The sequence below is a fragment of the Pleurodeles waltl genome, chromosome 10, assembly GCF_031143425.1.
Source record: "Pleurodeles waltl isolate 20211129_DDA chromosome 10, aPleWal1.hap1.20221129, whole genome shotgun sequence".
Taxonomy (NCBI): Eukaryota; Metazoa; Chordata; class Amphibia; order Caudata; family Salamandridae; genus Pleurodeles; species Pleurodeles waltl.
This window is the reverse complement of record NC_090449.1, coordinates 11,234,914-11,255,131: the sequence shown is the minus strand read 5'-3', so window position 1 is coordinate 11,255,131 and position 20,218 is coordinate 11,234,914. Positions and strand designations below refer to the sequence as shown.

At 48.1% G+C, this 20,218-nt stretch overlaps 1 protein-coding gene across 2 annotated transcripts in view; it reads left to right on the top strand.

The window, feature by feature from the left end:
* The window catches only part of ALAS2 (5'-aminolevulinate synthase 2), an 83,178-nt gene extending 70,509 nt beyond the window's left edge, over nucleotides 1–12,669 (top strand). For both annotated transcript variants that reach the window (XM_069209372.1, XM_069209373.1), the window contains exons 10-11: nucleotides 11,838–12,000; nucleotides 12,201–12,669. In XM_069209372.1, coding sequence (XP_069065473.1) covers nucleotides 11,838–12,000; nucleotides 12,201–12,364 — 327 coding nt within the window. In that variant the 3' untranslated portion in view covers nucleotides 12,365–12,669. The remainder of the gene's footprint in view (nucleotides 1–11,837; nucleotides 12,001–12,200) is intronic.
* The last annotated feature ends 7,549 nt before the right edge of the window (nucleotides 12,670–20,218 follow it).

The window sequence follows — 20,218 nt, the reverse complement described above, 5'->3', positions numbered from 1 at the left end:
GCCAAGCAAGCACGGTCAAGGCCAATATATCTAGCACTGACTGCCAGCCTTTTGGTTTTGTCAATGCTTGTTTTATGAAGGTTTTTGCAAAATGTTATTGTTGAGGAACCTGACGCCCCCTCCCCAGTATTAAAAAAAAAAGACACACACATTACTACAGTAGTCCCTGGCACTAAAGGGATCTACTTTGTATGAGGAAGTACACCTTGTGAAAGGGCACAGTACGGCCACTAACACTTACAGTGCAGTTACTCATTCGTGGAAGTGAACTCATTCAGTGCCCCATGCTGTACTGTGTGGATGACAGACCAACAATTCAGCAGATAAACAGGGCTCACTTAAAGCGTATATATATATGTGTATATATATATATATATATATTTAAGCAAAATGTATTTTCTAATGCCAAACGTAAAAACAAGTCTTGGCAAAGCCCATAGGTTTTGCCTGCTGACCTGTTAGGTCTGCCAATGACTTCTAGGGATGTTGCGTAGCAACAGAAAAAAAGTACAACAGTTTTTTCTCATGCTACACAGCATCAGTAAAAAAGAAAAGCCAAAAAGGCTGAATGATGTGGCTTTTGTGTGGCGACTGCGTCACTACACCGGTGTGTGCATGCTTGATGATATATGTGAAAGCATGTGATCCCACGCATGCATGCCCCCGGGGAATGATGTGGGCACCCTCTGCTTTGATTGACTCTTTAGTGCAAAATCACTTTCTCCAATAAGGAGTGACTTGGCAACAGGTGGCACCTGCTGTGCCCTCCAAAACAGAATGGAGGAGTAGGTTGGAAAGAACCTGTATAGGAGTGTGTATGTGTGGGGGGGGGCTGATGAAGCATGAGGCACACAGCAATGGGAGGTAAACACATACAAGAGATGGAGCAACATAGAGCAGTGGGGGGAGGAGCAAACGAGAGGGCAAACAGCACACAAGGGAGAGAGCAACACAGTGCAGGGTTGGGCGGAAGCACACAACCGAGAGAGCAGCATAGGAGAGAGCACAACACGGAACCAGGTTAGCTTAGCAGGGGAGAATCAGGAGCAACGCTAAGTGCAGGGGGGGAAAGCCCAGGAGGAAGGATGCTGGAAAACACATGTACTTCGATGGACTGCTTCAGCAAAATGAAAAAAGTAGTTCCCTAAAAGTGACTAGTGGAAGGATGCAAGTTATCCAATCAAAACAATGGAAAAGAGGCAGTTCTGCATGGGAGGAATAAACACAAGAAAAGGAAGGGAAGCCAAAGAATTAAAAGTAGCTAAATAAGAGTGACAGTGAGGCCAACCAATGGTAAGTGATGGGCAGGCTGCAAGGCCCAGTAAATTCTTCGAAAGCCCACAAAATAAATTTCGTAATTAAAAGATTGTGCTGTCTGCTAGACAGGAGCTAATCAGTACAAAAAGTGGTTATATCAAAAACGGCCACCGGAGGGCAGCAGTTTACAATGAATTGAAACGGAATGACGCAATTATTCACCATTATTCAGGATTTGCCTGCCCGTAATCAGGGCCACTGGGATTATGCATCAGGAAAGGGACAACTCATGCGGCAGGGTTGAGTGAATTATGAGACACACAAAAACAAATTATGCGGCACAATGCAGCACATTCTGTAATTATAGAACTTAATTATTTTGACATTTTTAAACTTGGTGACACTGGGTGGACATTAGTTGTTACCCATTAGGACCAGTTTATCATTCAAATACAGCAAAAAACATAAGAAAAGTGACCAATCCAGCTTTCCACAAGGCCTCCCACTGCTTGGCAACACACGCTTCTATGCATTTAGTAACTTTTGAACCGTTTGAACTAGAAAAAATGTTTTTTTTGTTAAAATCTGCAGATTAGGCGACAGATGATCGATTATGTGGCAAATGCGGCAGAACTATAACAAAGCGGAAATCTCCGCAACGGCACAACCGCATAATTCCAGTGGACCTGCCCATAATGTAGGTTCACGTAAATATCACATGACACCCCCAAACAGTTGCACACAGGCTAATTTGGACACCAGTAATAATGGGGAACACAAGTCTATATCTAAGGAACTGTAAGTCTGGGAGTAAAAGAGTAAAAAGTAGAGCGAGGGAAGATGTGAAGCCCTGGGAAGCGCAAGGTATTATTGTTTTTTTACACCCTGCACATTAACGAGCAGACATTGCCATTTCCAAAGCACGTCCAGTTCTTTTTTTTAATAAAACAATAAAAAGAGGATGGTCTTCAGAGGTCCTTTGCTGCTGCACAAGACCCTGGCAGGCAGCCTTTACTTTCCTCTGTGCCCACAGTAGTCCCTGGCACTAAAGGGATCCACTTTCTATGAGCAAGCATGTGATACCATGGATGAGAAGCAGGGACGATGGATGAGAAGTAGGGATGATGGATGAGAGGTAGGGATGATGGATGAGAAGCAGGGAATAGAAGAGAAGCAGGGATGACGGATGGAAGTAGGGATGATGGATGAGACATAGGGATGATGGATGAGAAGTAGGGATGATGGAAGAGAAGCAGGGATGATGGATGACAAGTAGGGATGATGGATGAGACGTAGGGATGATGGATGAGAAGTAGGGATAATGTATGATGGATAAGAAGTAGGGATGATGTATGATGGATGAGAAGCAGGGATGATGAAAGAGAAGCAGGGATGACGGATGGAAGTAGGGATGATGGATGAGACGTAGGGATGATGGATGAGAAGTAGGGATGATGGAAGAGAAGCAGGGATGATGGATGAGAAGTAGGGATGATGGATGAGACGTAGGGATGATGGATGAGAAGTAGGGATGATGTTGATGGATGAGAAGTAGGGATGATGGATGACAAGTAGGGATGACGGATGGGAAGTAGGGATGATGTATGATAAGTAAGGATGATGGATGATGGATGAGAAGTAGGGATGATGGATGAGAAGTAAGGATGATGGAAGAGAAGCAGGGATGATGGATGAGAAGTAGGGATGATGGATGACAAGTAAGGATGATGGAAGAGAAGTAGGGATGATGGATGAGAAGTAAGGATGACGGATGATAAGTAGGGATGATGTATGATGGATGAGAAGCACGGACGATGGATGAGAAGTAGGGATGATGGATGAGAAGCAGGGACGATGGATGAGAAGTAGGGATGATGGATGAGAAGCAGGGACGATGGATGAGAAGTAGGGATGATGGATGAGAAGCAGGGACGATGGATGAGAAGTAGGGATAATGTATGATGGATGAGAAGTAGGGATGATGGATGAGACGTAGGGATGATGTAATGGATGAGAAGTAGGGATGATGGATGAGAAGTGGGGATGATGTATGAGAAGTAGGGATGATGTATGATAGATGAGAAGTAGTGATGATGTATGACGGATGAGAAATAGGGATGATGGAGAAGTAGGGATGATGGAGGAGAAGTAGGGATGATATATGATGGATGAGAAGCAGGGATGATGGATGAAAAGCAGGGATGATGGATGAAAAGCAGAGATGATCTATGATGGACGAGAAGTAGGGATGATGGAAGAGAAGTAGGGATGATGGACAAGAAGCAGGGATGATGGAGAAGTAGGGATGATGGATGAGAAGAATGGATGAGAAGTAGGAATGATAAGCAGGGATGATGGATGCGAAGCAGGGATGAGAAGTAGGGATAAGGGATGAGAAGTAGGAATTATGGATGAGAAGTAGGGATGATGAATGATGGATGAGAAACAGGGATGATGGATGAGAAGTAGGGATGATGGACAAGAAGCACGGATGATGGAGAAGCAGGGATGATGGATGAGAAGCCGGGATGAGAAGTAGGGATAAGGGATGAGAAGTAGGTATAAGGGATGAGAAGTAGGGATAAGGGATGAGAAGTAGGGATTATGGATAAGAAGTGAGGATTATGGATGAGAAGTAGGGATGATGGAAGAGAGGCAGGGGTGATGGATGAGAAGCAGGGATAATGGATGAGAAGTAGGGATGATGGATAAGAAGCAGGGATGATGGATAAGAAGCAGGGATGATGGATAAGAAGCAGGGATGATGGACAAGAAGCAGGGATGAGAAGTAGGGTTGAGGAGTGAGGAATAAGGATGTCCTAAAATGGATGCTGTACACAAGGCCCTCCCCAGCGCACAGCTCCAGGAGCAGAAACATGCCCCAGTCCAAACAAAGACATTTTCCAGGCAGACTTAGTTCCCTGTAATCCTGGACTCAAGACCAGAAGACAGTCAGCTACAGACCAGAAAATGCAGGACTCAAGACCAGAACACAGTCTGCTACAGAGCAGAAAATTCAGGACTCAAGACCAGAAGAAAGTCTGCTACAGAGCAGGAAATGCAGGACTGAAGACCAGAAGGCAGTCTGCTACAGAGAAGGAAATGCAGGACTGAAGGCCAGAAAGACCAGGAAATGCAGGACTGAAGACCGGAAGACAGTCTGCCACAGAGCAGAAAATGCAGGATTGAAGGCCGGAATACAGTCTGCTACAGATCAGGAAATGGCCTTCCCCTTTTCATTAAGAATTGAACCCTATTCGGTATTGCGATGATTGCCTCAGCAGGTATAAATAAAATATTATTCACTGTGTCTCTTCAAGCCTTATACAAGGAAAGGCAGGTGTGAGGTTAGTTCTTACACGAATACGCAGCCATCTCATTGCTTAATGAAACTACACCCAGAGCTAAATTAACTCTTGCGCAGTGAGTTCATCCTTTCCTAACGCGCTGCTGAGTCATAGGGTAGCTGGTTTCAAGAAGGCCTGCTCTCACAGAACAGCTGGGTTAAATAAAGCTTTATGGCAAATGAAGGCAAATTAACATTTTACTCCTAATAAAATGTCAACATAAACCAGCTTTCCTCTGGAAAGGCATTCTTGGTCTCTTGAAAGTGAAACTAGTCAGACTTGAGTAGTTTCTTGGACACACAAAGTCCCAGGCAGGAGTCTGAGTGAAGGAGCTCACTGCAGGTATTGTAACAGCTGTCTGCCTGGAGGGCTGGTGCCTTTATGTCTCTTCCCAGGTGTTGTGCTTCTTGTTCAAGAGAGATTAAGGTGCCTGGTAGTTGGGTCGAGTATGACCCTGCTACCAGGCACCTTAGAATAAGATAGCAAGCGTCAGGTCCAACTCAGGAAAGGCGTTTTCTATTTGATAACACAAACCACAGCAAACTTGAAACCCCTACTTTAAACTACCACCACTGGAGGAAGGATTTGAAATTTAAATCACTAGCTGGCCCATTTAAAAGGATAGATGTAAGGGTTGTTAACTGTCTGAGAGAGAACATACTGCAGAAAGCAGCCAACTTGCATAGTAGTGGACAAGTTACTTACCTTCGGCAACGCTCTTTCTGGTGGATACGGCAACAGCAGACTCTTCACCTTTGGAGTATCCCCAGGCGTCAGACTGGATCCAGAAGCATTACGCAGCATTGCGCCTGCGCGCGGGTCAGTGGCATCACGCGGCTTGGCGTCGACTTTGTTCCACCCCCGAAGTGACGAACGGAGCCGCCCCTGCATCTTGATCTCAGTGTCTTTCTTGGCTGTGTCCGCGCCCTCGGACACAGAGCCCAATATTAAACAGAGGTTCATTTCTTACCTTTTATAAGAAAAGATGGAGAGTGTCACCACAGATGAGGGTGGAGGGTTCGGTGAGGACAGTGAGAAATCTGCAGTTAGTGTTTTCACCAGAAAGGTAACTACAAAGGCAAGTGACTTGTTCTTCTAATGGATCATTTCTAACCCCAGATTCCTCTACTTCAGAAAAGATACAAAAATCACGCCCTTCCCTAGTCGAGAATCTCTAGAACGGCTTCGAAGAAGAGGCCTTGCAGGATCGAACTGGTGAAATGCCCTTCCGGTCAGACCTGGCTCGAGGCAGCAGTGGTTTGTGAACGCGGACATTGCTGCCTATGTCCAGAACAGGCACTGCACGTGCCAGCACAGTGAATGAAGCCTTGGCCTGGTGGAATGAGCCCTCAGTCCTTCCGGAGGCTGTTTCTGGCCAATGAGTAGGAGATTTTAATACAGAGGACTATCCTCCTTGAAAGAGTTCTCTTTTCAGCACAGCCTTGTCTTTCTTTGTTCCAGAGAACCCCACAAAAAGCCAGTTGTCAACCCAATGGTCTTTGGGGTGATTGACTTAAAAGCCTAAGGCACTTTTGGGGGGTCCAGGCAATGACGCCTATCCTCCTTTTTCGAAGAGTGAGACGAAGCAAATTCGTTGGGAGGGAGATGCATAGCCTATTGTGAAAAGGTTGTATGTCCTGGCAAAAAACAGCTCTGGTCCTCAACAGCTGTTTGTCCGGATAAAAGGTGGTGTAGGAAAGATGCACGGACAGCCTGAATCGCACTCACAGGTGGGGATGAAATAATCACAATAAGGAAAGCAGTCTTCAGAGCCAGACAACGCAAAGAACAGCTGTTTATCAGCTCAAAGGGAAAACACGACGAACCTAAGAACCACATTAAGACCCCACAAAGTGACTGGGGGGGAAACAAATGAGCCAACATTTTACAAATCTCCTTATACACTTGATTTAAATAAGGGTTCCTGGTCTGGTAAACAACCTCTAGTAGTGTCCACTGCAAGTCTTTGCTGGGCCGGGACAATGCATATAACAAGATGTCTGACAGTTCAGCTTGCAAAGGATCTGTACTGCAGACTCCACGCCAGGCCACAATTTTTGCCTGTTGCAGCATCGCTTGACAAGGTGTTGCCTATGAGAACCTGTGTCAGCCTCCCTTTCATAGATGGTAGGGAGGCCTTCAATGCCAGCAGAAAGGACAGACTGATGTGGAGTAAGGTTTCTAACAGAGCCCAGAGCCCACTGACCTCCACCTCTCCCAGATGTCTGTCCCAGGCTGCAGCGACACACTCGTCACCACCATCTGCTCTGGCTGGGGAACCAAGGGGGTCTGCTGCTGGTTCAAATGCGGTTCAGGACCCACCACTGCAGGACTTTTGCAGTCTCCTTCAAAACATGGATGGAGTCCAACAGGTTCACTCGGTGTTGAGCCCACTGAGACTTATGATCACAGTGCAAAGCCAACATATGCTACCTGGCAGAACCGACGAGCAGGAGGCCAATAGGCCAGGGGGTCTCAGCACTACCCTCACTGAGACGCAGGACACAGGCTGAAACATCAGGATCATAGCTTGAATGTCCTGGACTCGTCATGCCGGAGGGAGGGCCATGAATTACACCATGTCCAAGATGGCTCCAATTTAAGGGATCCTCTGTGAGAGAGTGAGGTGTGACTATGGAATGCTGATCGGGAACCCTAGCGACGTTAGGAGGTTCGGGCCATCTGCAGGTGGTCTAGGACTGGCTGTGGTGAGCTCAGCGGTCAGTCGTCAGGTAAGTGAAAAATGATATCCTCACTCTCTGAAGTTGTGCTACGACCGCAGACATCACTTTTGTGAACACCCTAGAGGCACTGGTGAGGCAAAAGGGAGCACGCCAAACTGAAAGTATTCCTACCCCAATCTGGACTACAGGCACCCCCTGTGGGCCTGCAGGGTGGGTACTTAAAAGAAGGTGTCCTGCATGTCCAAGACCACCATCCAGTCGCCCGGAACCAGGAGAGCTAGAACCTGAGCCAGAGTGAGAATCCTAAATTTGTCCTTCCGCAGAAAGGTGTTCAGAGGGTAGAGAACTAAACCAGGATGAAGGCCTGTGTCCTTTTTTTGTCACCAGAAAAGAGTAGGAGTAACAACCAACCACTATTTCTGAGGCCGTTATCCTCTCTGTGGTCCCTTCGGAGGGAGAGCCTGTACTTCTTGCAACAAGATGGGCAGGTGCTCCCCTGGCAGCGACTCTGACATAGGCGGAAGATGCAGTTGGTCAGACAGGAGTAGCACCGCTGAACTATCTGAAGGGCCTATCCATCCATGTGTTATATTTTGCCATCCTTTGGGGAAATGTCTGGTGCTGACTCTTAAACGATAGTTGCGCACTACTGAGGGCAAACTAAAGCAGTTCTGAGGTTGATGCCGCAGGGGTAGTGGACTCGGATGGTCGCTGCGCCGGATGGCCTGTACAATGTCTGCTTGATCTTCGCTCCTGACCCCGAAGTGACTGGGGTGCCTACTGCAGGTATCAGGGGCCTTGGTGCTGCCGGTACACCCACCTTCTGGAGTGCCCCCAAAAGGAATGAGACAGCTGACAGAACTGCCCAGCAGCAGTTGAGAGATCCAAGTAATTGCGGTGCGGCCCGAACCTCTTTGAAGCATTCCAGGGCTGAATCTGCCTTTTCGCCAAGTAGGTGAACTCAGTTGAAAAGTTTATCCATAATGGACGTCTTCCCCCAAAAATACATTGGATCTCAGCCATGCATGGCGACAGTCTGTGGTATCCAGGCCATATCAATTTACATATCTGGCCGCATCCTGCCCTTCTTGGATGGTTTGAGCCAGGGAGGCCAACATTCTACATGGAATGAGGGCAAGCTCCAAGCAGACACCTTAAGGCTAGGCTGGTTGATTAGAAAATCCACCTCCCAAATCTCTCCATTCTCTTTGACTGTGGGGGTTAATCACCCCCATCATCTCAACGGTTATAGATGATGGCTGGCTGACTTTGATGAGACAATAAACACCATTGGTACCGAGGTCCGAGACTGCAGGATCCTTCCTTCTGTGCCTTATGAGTATATCCGGACCCCCTTAGATACTGGAAGGGGACACCTCTCCCACCTTATTGTGGCAGGCTTCATCATGTGTGTCCCTTCCTCTGAGGTAGGTTGATACACGCTGCAGGACCAAGCCAAAGGTGGGAGTTTGAGATAATATGAAATAATAATTAACTCAGGATTTGTAAAGCGCAGAAAATCACCCATGAGGGTCTCAAAGCGCTGAATTGTAGGCACAGAGAAATTAAGAGATTTGCCGAGAATCACAGGATGTGGAGCCGACGCCGAGACTTGAATGTGGCTCTCCCAGTTCTGAAGTCGGCGGCTCAGGCTGTTACACCACATCCTCTCCCCAGCAAGAAAATATTTTCTGGATAGCATCTAGGATCCATTACTTAAAGGTACTTTATGGCTATACCCAAAGTAATGTTCTCTTTATTATCAGGTACCTATGATAAGTGATTCTCTCGGGATATCCCTGTATGTAATGCTATCCATGCACTAACATGAGGTTAAGCACTTCTCACTTGCAGACACCTTCTCCCATCCAAGCACACATTTCCAAGCAGCCAATGTGACAGAATCAGATGCCACCCAGTGGTTCTCTTCTAAAAACAATCCCCTTGTTCACTGATAGTTCTAGGTTGAAAAACGTTTTTAGAAGAAAAACACTTGCCAACAGCAGATAAAAAGTAGGGGTGGAGCTCCAGATCCGCGTAGGCAGGCGCGGAAAGAAAAGAACTGATGACGTATGTGGGGTGATTGCTTATCTGCAGCTCCACTGGTCACAATTTTGGGCGGAACACTTTTGGCTTTGAGCCGCACAACACCACCTACTGGAGTACGGAAACAGTGCTGTCTAAAACCTCTGGATCCCGTCTCAAGTCTGGGGATATTCTAAAGGTGTTGAATATGTGCTTAGAAGGCCCCATCAGTAGCAATAAATGTATTGACTTATTTTACGCAGTTTCATATAGTGCTGCTGCACCAAGAGGTGCCAGCAAACTACATGATCCCAGCAGAATTCTACCTAACATGGGGGACACATTTAACAATAAATAGGTCAAAGTATGAACGCCATGTAACTAAGGGTGAAGGATTCCTCTAAGTTCAGATTCCCAGAGGAAACAGCAGAAGAATCTACGATGAGGAGGTAGAGGGGACACGCGAAGGAGTGGTGAGATGGAAGGAATAAACCAGAGGGGGACAGACTACAGATAAGATAGATGAGTTGAACATTCTTGGTCAATGAATATAAAAGATTACACCACCCCTTTCCAAACATTAACACTCTCCATGTCCAGTCCATATTCAGCCACCCACACAGGCAGTGTGCACATCTGCAGATGAACCTATAGGAGAACTGGTATAAGATTGTAAGCATCTTCCAGTGCCAATCTAGGTCTGTGATCCAGATGGAGCGGAGCCTGTTTAGCAGGCCCTCACCCCACAGCCGGGGCCAGAATCAAGGTGTCAACAAATCAAATGAACTGTAGATTGTCACAGTAGGAGGTGGAGTTTTTCACGGTGAGTGAGAATGAGACTATGGCCCTCATTATGACCCTGATGGTCTTAAGACCGCCAGGGCCACGGTAGCGGTCTCACCGCCAACCGAGAAGACCGCCACATTATGACTGTGGCGGGTTGGCCTCTGGCAACCTGCCACATCCCCGCTGGTACCGCCAGGGCGGATGGACAGCCGGGCCAGAGATGAACATCTCCGACCCGGCGGTCCACTGAAGACCGCCGGCGGCATTACGAGTCCGCTTTCTGCCAGTGTTTTCGCAGCAGTAGCACTGCCACGAAAACCCTGGCGGAAAGGATACAGGTGACAGGGAATTTGTTTCCTGTCACCGGCAGACGACTCCCCTAACCACCCCCGCTAAATCCCAATACCCCCTTCAAATCCAGCACCCCCGGACACCCACCCTCTTCCATAACAGCATTCCCCTACCCCCACCCCTTTCCATAAAAGCACACCCCAGCCCCCTTCCATAACAGCACCCTCTCCCCACATGCACGCACACACACACCCGCACCCCACTCATTCACCTAAACTTACATACACGAAGTTACACGCATCCATACACGCATTCACTCACACGCATCCATACACACATTCACACAAACATTCCAACACACACTCACTTCAACAATCATAAAAAAACACTCAAACACCCATACACACACATTCAAACACCCATACACACAATCACACACCCAACACACCCCACCCTCCTCCCCTGTCAGATAATCGACTTACCTTGCCTGGCGAGGAGGTCGTCCAGCAGGGAACAGGAACAGGCGCTTCTACCGCCGGCAGCGCCCCGCCATCAGGACACCCCCAGGCCATATTACAGGTTGCAATACGGCAGGCAGAGTCCTTTTGGTGGGGCAGGACTGGTGGTGGAACCGCCCCTGTGCCTCTGACGGAGGATTTCTGCCCAAATTGTGGGGGAAATCCTTCAGTACTCATAATATGGTGGTCGGAAGACCACCAGCACTGGTGGTGTTCTGGCGCCTGTGGCTTGAGTGGTCTTCTGAAATGACCGCCGAAGTCATAATGAGGGCCTTGTTAGTCATCAGCTGGCCCAGCCACATTTCATCAACCCAACATGTTGTTGGACTCATTGCAACTTAATTTAACAACCTTAAAAGCATCAACAGCTAAAAATGGCCTGAAAACTACACATATGTGTAAGCTGTCGGCTACACGAAGCAGTAGGTGCAAGGATTGTTTGAGCTATTTTACAACTTTCTACAAAAACATTCACATGTTCACCTTGAATAGCCTCATTTCTTTGAAAACCCCTTCACTATTGATTCTCTTGAAAGTCAGTCTAAGATCAAACAGTTTTCAGGTGTGCTTTCATAAGATGGCAACATAAGCTGTAACAGACAGAACAATGGCTTTTTCAATCACTCAAGGTTTGTTGGTAACCAGTGTGTGCATTTGGTAATTGTGTAGCACGTGTAAATGGTCAAAGGCAAAGATACAGTCAATGAGCGACTGGAGGGGGAGCTGGGTTCTGAGGATGGAGGTCTGCACTGTTATGTCCCTGTGATGTGAAGCATTGAGAACAGCATTGCTTACGGCTGTCCCTTTATCTCTATGACACATAAAAACAGAAAACAGCACCACCTTAGAGAAGAAAGAATGTAGAATTTGTGTTTTGGCCTCTATTGTTGGGATACAACCCTTGACAATCACTTTTTGAAACTCCCAAGGTGGGCAATGCTGCGCTGAACACAAGGATCTGCGACCTCCTGCTCTCTGATCACAACATCTACGTCCAGGCCATCAACTACCCCACAGTCCCACGCGGAGAGGAGCTGCTCAGACTGGCCCCTTCACCCCACCACACTCCACCCATGATGAAATACTTTGTTGGTAAGTGGTCCTGGACTTCAAAGGGTGGCCAGAAGCAGGGCACTGGTGCTTGGGTGGAGGTGCCATTAGGGGTACAGTTGGGGTGCATGCTACCTTTAGGGTTTTAGGGTGGGTGCCAGTTCTTTTGAGTTTTGGGAGTGTTTAGGACTGACACATCTACAGTACTTCATCATCTTCTGTCTGTGTCTTCCTTTCTGCAGAGAGCCTGGTCCAGGCGTGGAAGGAGGCTGGAATGCCCCTGCAGCAGCCCTCGGCTGCAGAGTGCAACTTCTGCCACCGACCGCTGCACTTCGATCTCATGAGCGAGTGGGAACGCTCCTACTTTGGGAACATGGGCCCACAGTACATCACCATGTACGCCTAAACCCACACGCGCGCCGCGCCGGTGGGGCCACACCACGACGACTGAGCGGTGTGAAATTGCTTCCTTGCTCTGCTTTCACATTTAGGCGGCATGATTCCAAAACACCTGAGCTTGAACAGTGAGGAGTAACAGCCATTTGCATAAATGCAACCACGGGGCTCCTGGGCTGGGTAGGCCTAATTTTGCTTGTGCGTTCCACAATCCCAAGAACGCTTTGTATTGCACATGGTGTGAGGACCAAGCGCTCTTGAGTAGAGTGCGCCCCAGAAGAGAATGCTTAGAATAAAGTCTGCCTTTGGTACACATTGCTTGTAAGACTCACAATTATTTTCATTACTTACGACTGAGTAATATGCTTTGAGCCGTCTCTGCCCTCATTCCACACAAAGCAGACTTGCCTGCAGAAAAAAGTCTGGTGGGTCGGTTATGTGATTGATATATATATATACACATACACATACATGCACAAAACTCAGTGAGGCCTTTCCACCAGATCCTGCGCAGTGAGTAGATGCTTTGGTGAATCAACCAGCTTTTCTTGCTAATGTCTCCAAAGTCTGGCACCACCGGCAGAACATTTTGACCAAGAGCCTGAGTGGCATTGGGCTGTCAGTCAATGGACCCCCTTGGGGAAAGAAGTTCGCACATAATGTTTTCAAGTTTTAGACTGCCTGAAAAAAAACGCTAGCTCCTGAGTAGGAGATGGAGTTACTAAAACTTCATGCCCTGGGAAAACATACAGCGCATCTGGGCCACTGATTTATATGTTTTAACAACAAACTTTTGGGAGATTTTTTTGACAAATTAAAAACTCTGTGCATTGAACAAGGTCCCCGTACAGCAGAGCTTTGGTGTGTTCAGTGGAGCCTGCGCGCGAGCGTTGACAGGGGCGTACACCCCGCGCAGCGAGTACCATTGCAACGTTCCACAGAACGCAGGGGTGGGCTCAACCAAGTACAGCCCACCAAAGGCTAAATAAACCCATTAGCACAGGAGGTGGTCACAGGAGTTCAGACACACTGCATGGCACTCAGCAAACAAAATGTCTAGTTAGAGCTGCATCTTTTATAAAGAATGGGTCTTATTTTTAGAGGCAGATAATAGTGGCAGTAACTAATACCACAAAAATTGAAGGAGGTGCCTTCTGAGGCAGGTACATGACAATAACATAAATATTGTGCAAAGGCAGAGAGATGCTTTTGAGTAAATAAGGAGGACCCTGAAGGAATGTTAGTCTTTGGGGGAAGCTTCTAGTTTTCCTGGTTAACCTCTGGAATGCTCAGCCTTTCCTGGTTGCTAGATAACATTCCTACAAACCTCTTTGTGAGCTCTGAAGATTAACCCTTCTCAACCCTTCTGGCTACCGGAAGACATTGAAGGCAATCATCAGATATGTACAAAAGCCCATGGAAGCAACCCACATCCAAGTGTTGGGCAGTGGAGCGACTCTGGCACTAGTCAGCAAACACACGAGGAACTGAAGAGCAAACCCTGTGTCGTGAACAAAAAACAAGTGGCTTACGGGGAGTAGTGGTCTAAAATGTTGTGGGGCCTCACAAAGAGCATCAAAGTTCTGGGCGGCACAAGAGTCAAGGACACAGGTTTCATCGAAGCAGAAGCTTGGACTCTTTCAAGGTGTGTGATGCAAACAGTTGCAGTTTCATGTCTGAATTAAGTTACCTTGCCTTCTTGCGTGGCTGCTGGTGTCATGACGTTCTTGTGGTAGACACTTTTTCCAAGGTCTCAGTGAGCCCTAGTTGGGAATCAGTGGCCCGTCGCCACGAGTCCAGACGGGAAGGGGTAGGTACCGAAGCTCCTCCATGGCTTGTTAAGGCGCTATGAATCACGTGCAGCTGGTGCTGGTGTCGCAGGAGGGGGGTTAGGGATGGCAGGCTCTGCAGGTGAGTGGGTGGGCTACTTCGATGGAAAGAAGATAATCTGGTGAACGGTTAGCACTGAGGGGATGACCTGTGTTGTGCACCCAATCCAGTGATTACTTACAGGTAATGAGGCATTACAGAGTTAGAAAGGGATGTGTTGATGTCGAAGTTCAGGTTTCTCGCACAAAGCATTGACATCGCTGAAGACCCATAGATGTTGTAGTGTTATGTGAGTTAATAATGACGGAACCCTTTGGCTCCAGATGGGCTCTGTAGAACTGTGACGTAAGTGTTAAAGCGTGATGAAGTGAATGCAGGTTTAGAATGTTGAGTTTGTGGTTACACACAGACAAATGGAGACGTGTAGCACCCATCTCCGTGTGTGGCAGTCTTTGGTGGGTACCCAGGCTGGGGAAGAAGCCACTGAAGTGGATATCTGACACAGAGCATAGGGGATCAGAGACACGCCTGCTGTGTGTGGAGGTGGGTGGAACAAGAAAAGGAAGAGGAGTGATGAATGAGGGACAAGTAAGGATTTGCACTCCGGAGTGAGTGGTGTGTACTGTTCATGTACGTTATAGCGAGCCCTCTGACGCTTTTGTTTGCACTGTTTCTGTAAGAGATTCGGTACCCAGTACGGATGGCTCTGTGAGATGTGGCTAAAGTGTTGCCTCCAAGTTACTGTGATGAAGAGGTCTGGAGTCAGGCAGAGTCCTGTGTGTGACCAATCAGTTTTATTTCAGGGTTGCCCGACCCATCAGTTTTGTTTGAGGGTTGGCCAACCCATCAGTTTTGTTTGAGGGTTGGCCGACCCATCGGTTTCGTTTGAGGGTTGGCTGGGCCATCGGTTTTGTTTGAGGGTTGGCTGGGCCATCGGTTTTGTTTGAGGGTTGGCTGGGCCATCGGTTTTGTTTGAGGGTTGGCTGGGCCATCGGTTTTGTTTGAGGGTTGGCTGGGCCATCAGTTTTGTTTGAGGGTTGGCTGGCCCATCAGTTTTGTTTGAGGGTTGGCTGGCCCATCAGTTTTGTTTGAGGGTTGGCTGGCCCATCAGTTTTGTTTGAGGGTTGGCTGGCCCATCAGTTTTGTTTGAAGCGTGGCTGGCCCATCAGTTTTGTTTGAAGCGTGGCTGGCCCATCAGTTTTGTTTGAGGGTTAGCTAACCCATCACGTTTTGTTTGAGGGTTGGCTGGCCCATCAGTTTTGTTTGAGGCTTGGCTGGCCCATCTCTTTTGTTTGAGGGTTGGCTGGCCCATCAGATTTGTCAGAGGCTTGGCTGGCCCATCCGTTTTGTTTGAGGGTTGCCTCATCCATCTAGATTACTTGATCGCACCAGGAAGAAGTTTTTGATGATTCAAGCGATGGCGCCATCAGTTCTTCTGGCCTATAAGACAGAAAGGTTGTTGTGGGGGGGCACCTGCATGCTCCACTGAATCTTATTTGGGGCTATGGGGAGCCAGATGCCCAAGGTAAGAAGGTCCAGGCTGGTAAGGCTGGCCCATGATAGTCTGAGGGCACCAATGTTTGCCCAGGATGGAGTTGAAGCGCGGTCTAATGGTACCCTGCCATCTTGGGGTCATACGCTGGTCCAGTAGGCACACTGGAGATTTAATGGGGTCACTCGAAGGAAGCTAGGGTGAAGAGGTGGAATAGAATAGTGACGGGGATGTGGCAGTTCAGCTGAGGGAGAGAAGGTTCTGGTGGAGAGCTAGAGCGGAGCGAGGTAACAGAGGAACGACTGGAATGCTGGTGTGGAGCAGAAGACTAATGGGAAGTGACACGAGGGCACATTGTGAGTGGACACATTAGGATGAAGAGGTGGGGTGGGAGGAGCTTATGTATAACCAGAGGGCACCATGCGAAACGGAGAGATGGAACACCGGGATACGTGGGGGTGTCCCAGAACTTAGAACTCAATGTGGAGGAAACAAGAGGTTCAGAAGTGAGAGGTCACACTACGTGAACCCCTCGACGGAGGGGCTGGACACTCATCCATCACAGTCAGGAGTGAGGCCATGAGAAGACTTGGGGTCCTCTGGAGAAAGATCACAGAATGAGTAAGAGTTACGATCATGGGTGAGAGGCCACGAGAAGACCACAGGGGTCTCTGGAGTAAGAGGTCATATTGTGAGTAAGAAAGACGCAGTTACGGGCAAGAAGCGAAGAGACTAGTGGGGGCTCCGGAGTAAGAGGTCACAGTGTGAGTAAGGTAGACACAGTCATGGGTGAGAGGCCACGAGGAGACCACAGGGGCCCTGGAGTAATCACAATCTGAACCCAGGGATGCATGGTGGGCCATGATCATATCATGAGACTAGATCAGGGGCGCTCAGGAGTTGCTCTGTGACTAAAGGAAGGTGCCCTTAAGGGTGAGAGGTCACAAGGAGACTATGGATCTCACCTAGTGACCGAGGGAGGCACACTCAATGGTACTGGGTGATGCTAGGAGACTACCCTGGAGAAAGAATAGGGAAGAAGTCACAACAAGTCCCACAAAGGTTGGTGGAATAGGAACTGAAGAGCAACAAGTTGGTGAAGAGATGGGTGTCTGGGGATAGGAGGCTGGGATACTAGACCGGGTCAGAGGAAGACTCAAGAGAACATATGGATCAGACTCATGCAGTGGTGGAGACAAAAATACTAAAATAAAGCTGTAACAAAGATGAATCAATAAAACTGAGCAAAGCAAAAGTTAACCTAGAGCTCTGTAGGTGTGGTCGTTCGAATGCGTCAGAAATAGATAACTAAATGGTCTTTATTCTCTCAAATCATCTAGGTTTTTGCATCATTTAACAAAGAAAAGCTGAAGAGATTGCAGTTCTGTGTATTATTTTTTTAAACATCTTGAGTGCTCCGAAATAATAAGCATTGGCAAAGCCAACAGCTCTCACCTATGAGACCTACTGGTTTTGCTAACTTTTGTTTGCCAAGCTGCACAGAATCGTGGCTGCTGCACAGCATGGCTATGGAGAAAAGGCTCAATGCCCAAGCTGCTGGGTCAATTTGTATGTGTCCTTATGCATTTATCATGCATGCGGCGGCTACAAAATAATATGGACTTTTTTTCTTTTTATTTACTGATCTGAGATGGAGTAGTGTGAAGGGGATTTTTAAAACTTAGCACAAAACTTTTTTTTAAATTACATTGATGAGCAGGTTGCAGGGTGGGGTGAAATAACACAACGGATGGAGGCGCAGAAGCAACATGGCGCATGGGGGAGAAGCTACACGAGGGAGAGAACACAGGGCAAAGGGAGAAACCAGAGTGAGAGACAGCAGCATGGACCACATGGGGGAGACGCATGCAAATGAGAGAGCAGCAGGAGTTCATGTGGGGGGAGCGAAGGACATGGGTGAGAAAGAGCCTCTTTCCTCTCAGGCCGCACGCACAGCATCCGCCTTCCTCCCTTCACTTCCACACCCAAGAACATCACCTGCGACGTACCCCAAGGATCCTCCCTCAGCCCAACCCTGTTCAACATCTGCATGACCCCTTCGCAGACATCCTCAGATCCTACGGACTCAATATAGTGTCCTACGCAGACAACACACAACTAATCCTCTCACTCACCGAAGACACCCACAACGCCAAAGCCAACTTCTGCAACTCCATGACCAAAAGTAGCAACATGGATGAAAAACAACTGCCACAAACTAAACACCGACAAAACAGAAGTCCAGAAGAACACCTCTGTATGGGACCACAGCTGGTGACCAGCAGACCTCGGAACAACACCCTCTCCATCAGACCAGGCACGAAACCTCAGTATCATCCTCGACTGCCAACTATCCATGAATCAACAAGTAAACTCAGCCACCTCCTCCTGCTTCTACATCCTCCGTATGCTCCACTGAATCTTCAAATAGATCCCTACGAGACCAGAAAGCCTCGTACACCCTGATCACTAGCCACCTCGACTATGGGACCGCTCTCTATGCTGGAGTGTCGTCCCAGCTACTTCAAAGACTCCATACTCTAAAGAACACCAGAGCCAGACAGATGCTCCCCAAGCACTCACACCTGAGGAACCATCACTGGCTCCCCGCGCAGAAGAGAGGCCAATTCAAAGTCCTCACACTCGCAAACAATCTCTCCACAATCTAGGGCCATCCTTCAGCAACCATCGAGTGAGCTTCTACGTCCCAGCAAGACGTCTATGCTCTGCCTCGCTAAACCTCACACACACCCCCTGCATCCATTGCAACTGCTGCAGAGGCTGCTCCTTCTCCCACTCAGCAGCCAAGTCCTGGAACAGCCTCATCCCTGGTGGACTTCAGAAGGAGACTCAAGATGTGGCTTTTCCACAGAGACACAGCACCCTCAGTGCCCAGATACCCTTGGGGATGATAGTGCTGCGCTTTACAATGCTATGATTGATTGAACGTGGAGGTGGAAGCACATGAGGGAGAGAGTTAAACACATGCACTCTAATAGGGTGATTAAATAAAACATAGTCACTAAAAGGGAGTAGTGGATGCGTAGAAGCGAGCCAATCAAAGAGATGGTGAAGAGGCAGTGCTCCATGGGAGGGACAAACGTAAGGTGGCAAGGCTGAAACAATAAGAGCTATCAAACCGTGAGCAAATAAGACTGACAGTAAAACAAGCCTATAGGAAGCAACAGGCGGGCTGTAAGCACAGTTAATCCCTTGGGAAGTCCACAGTATGTCTCTACAACAGACAGCTATGCTGGTGCTCAACGTAAAACTGTGTATGGTAAAACAAGCACAACAGCACCACCCCGTGGTAAGACGTAAGAAACAACACCACAAGTAAGCTAGACAAAAATTCCATTAACAATGGAGGTGACAGCTGTTGGTGTTTCACCTTTTAATGGGGCATCCAGGCCTCATCATGCCATGAGATCCACAGACAAGGAGTCATGTCATGGCTCACTCAGCCTTTCCTGATCCTGTGACCTCATGTTGTTTTTTGGCAGGAGAGAAAAACAAAATCTTCCTGCTCTCTCCCTTGGCCTGATGAGCTTCTAATTTTACTACTGCTGTTAAACAGGTGTCTGTGTGGTTTAATACACGTTATACAAAATCAGTTAAACAGGATATCAGCACATCACTTTGGACATTTCCATGCACGAGTGCCACAGATGGTAATGGGCACATGCTGGCACCAGCTGTGTGTGGTGGTGGGAAGTGTGCCACATATATATTTCAACACATGATGGTTCCCACTCATATATGCACAAGGGTGCAACACGACCCTAGGCATATGCACGCATGGGTGCCACAATAACATTGGGCAAAGGCTAGCTTCGGTACCAAGAATGGAATAGCTCAAATGGCACTGGTCACGCGTGAGGTGGCAGAGTGGTACAGATGACTTGGGACATACACTTGTATGTTGGGGTGCACAATGATACAGATGCTTCAACTGCCAGCAGATGCTGGAGCTCACGTGTGATGACATAGGTGTAACTGACGTCATTAGCCCTGTACGGGATGTCTAATGCAAAAAGAACAGATAATGGGCAAAATGCTGAACAATGTCAAACATTCACCCTCATTTACAGATCTGGGCTGAAATCCATCGTTTTGTTTTGCCCACCACGTCAGCCCAGTTTGGACCCAGCAATATGCAAATCAGTCTTGACCCGGTTCCTCATGGGAACAGTCCAGCCTGAACTGCCAGGCCAGGTCCTCTCTGGACCGGAGACAAGCATCCTGGGACCAGTTTCAGGTTATCACCCCGCATCAGCCAGGCTAGCTTCAATTTGGAGGCATAGCGAGCATGGGACCTACGCACCCCGAAACCGGTATCAGGATGCTTGCTTCTGGTCCAGGGAGACTGTCCTGGCAGTTCGGCTGGACTGTTCCCATGGGGAGCAGGGTCAAGACTGATTGTATATGGCTGGGTCCAAACTGAGGTGCCATGGTGAGCAAACAAACTATGGACTGGGATGCAGCCTGAGAGGTTGCCAGCAGCTGAAATTAAGTAAAGCATTCCTTCCATCACCTTGTTTT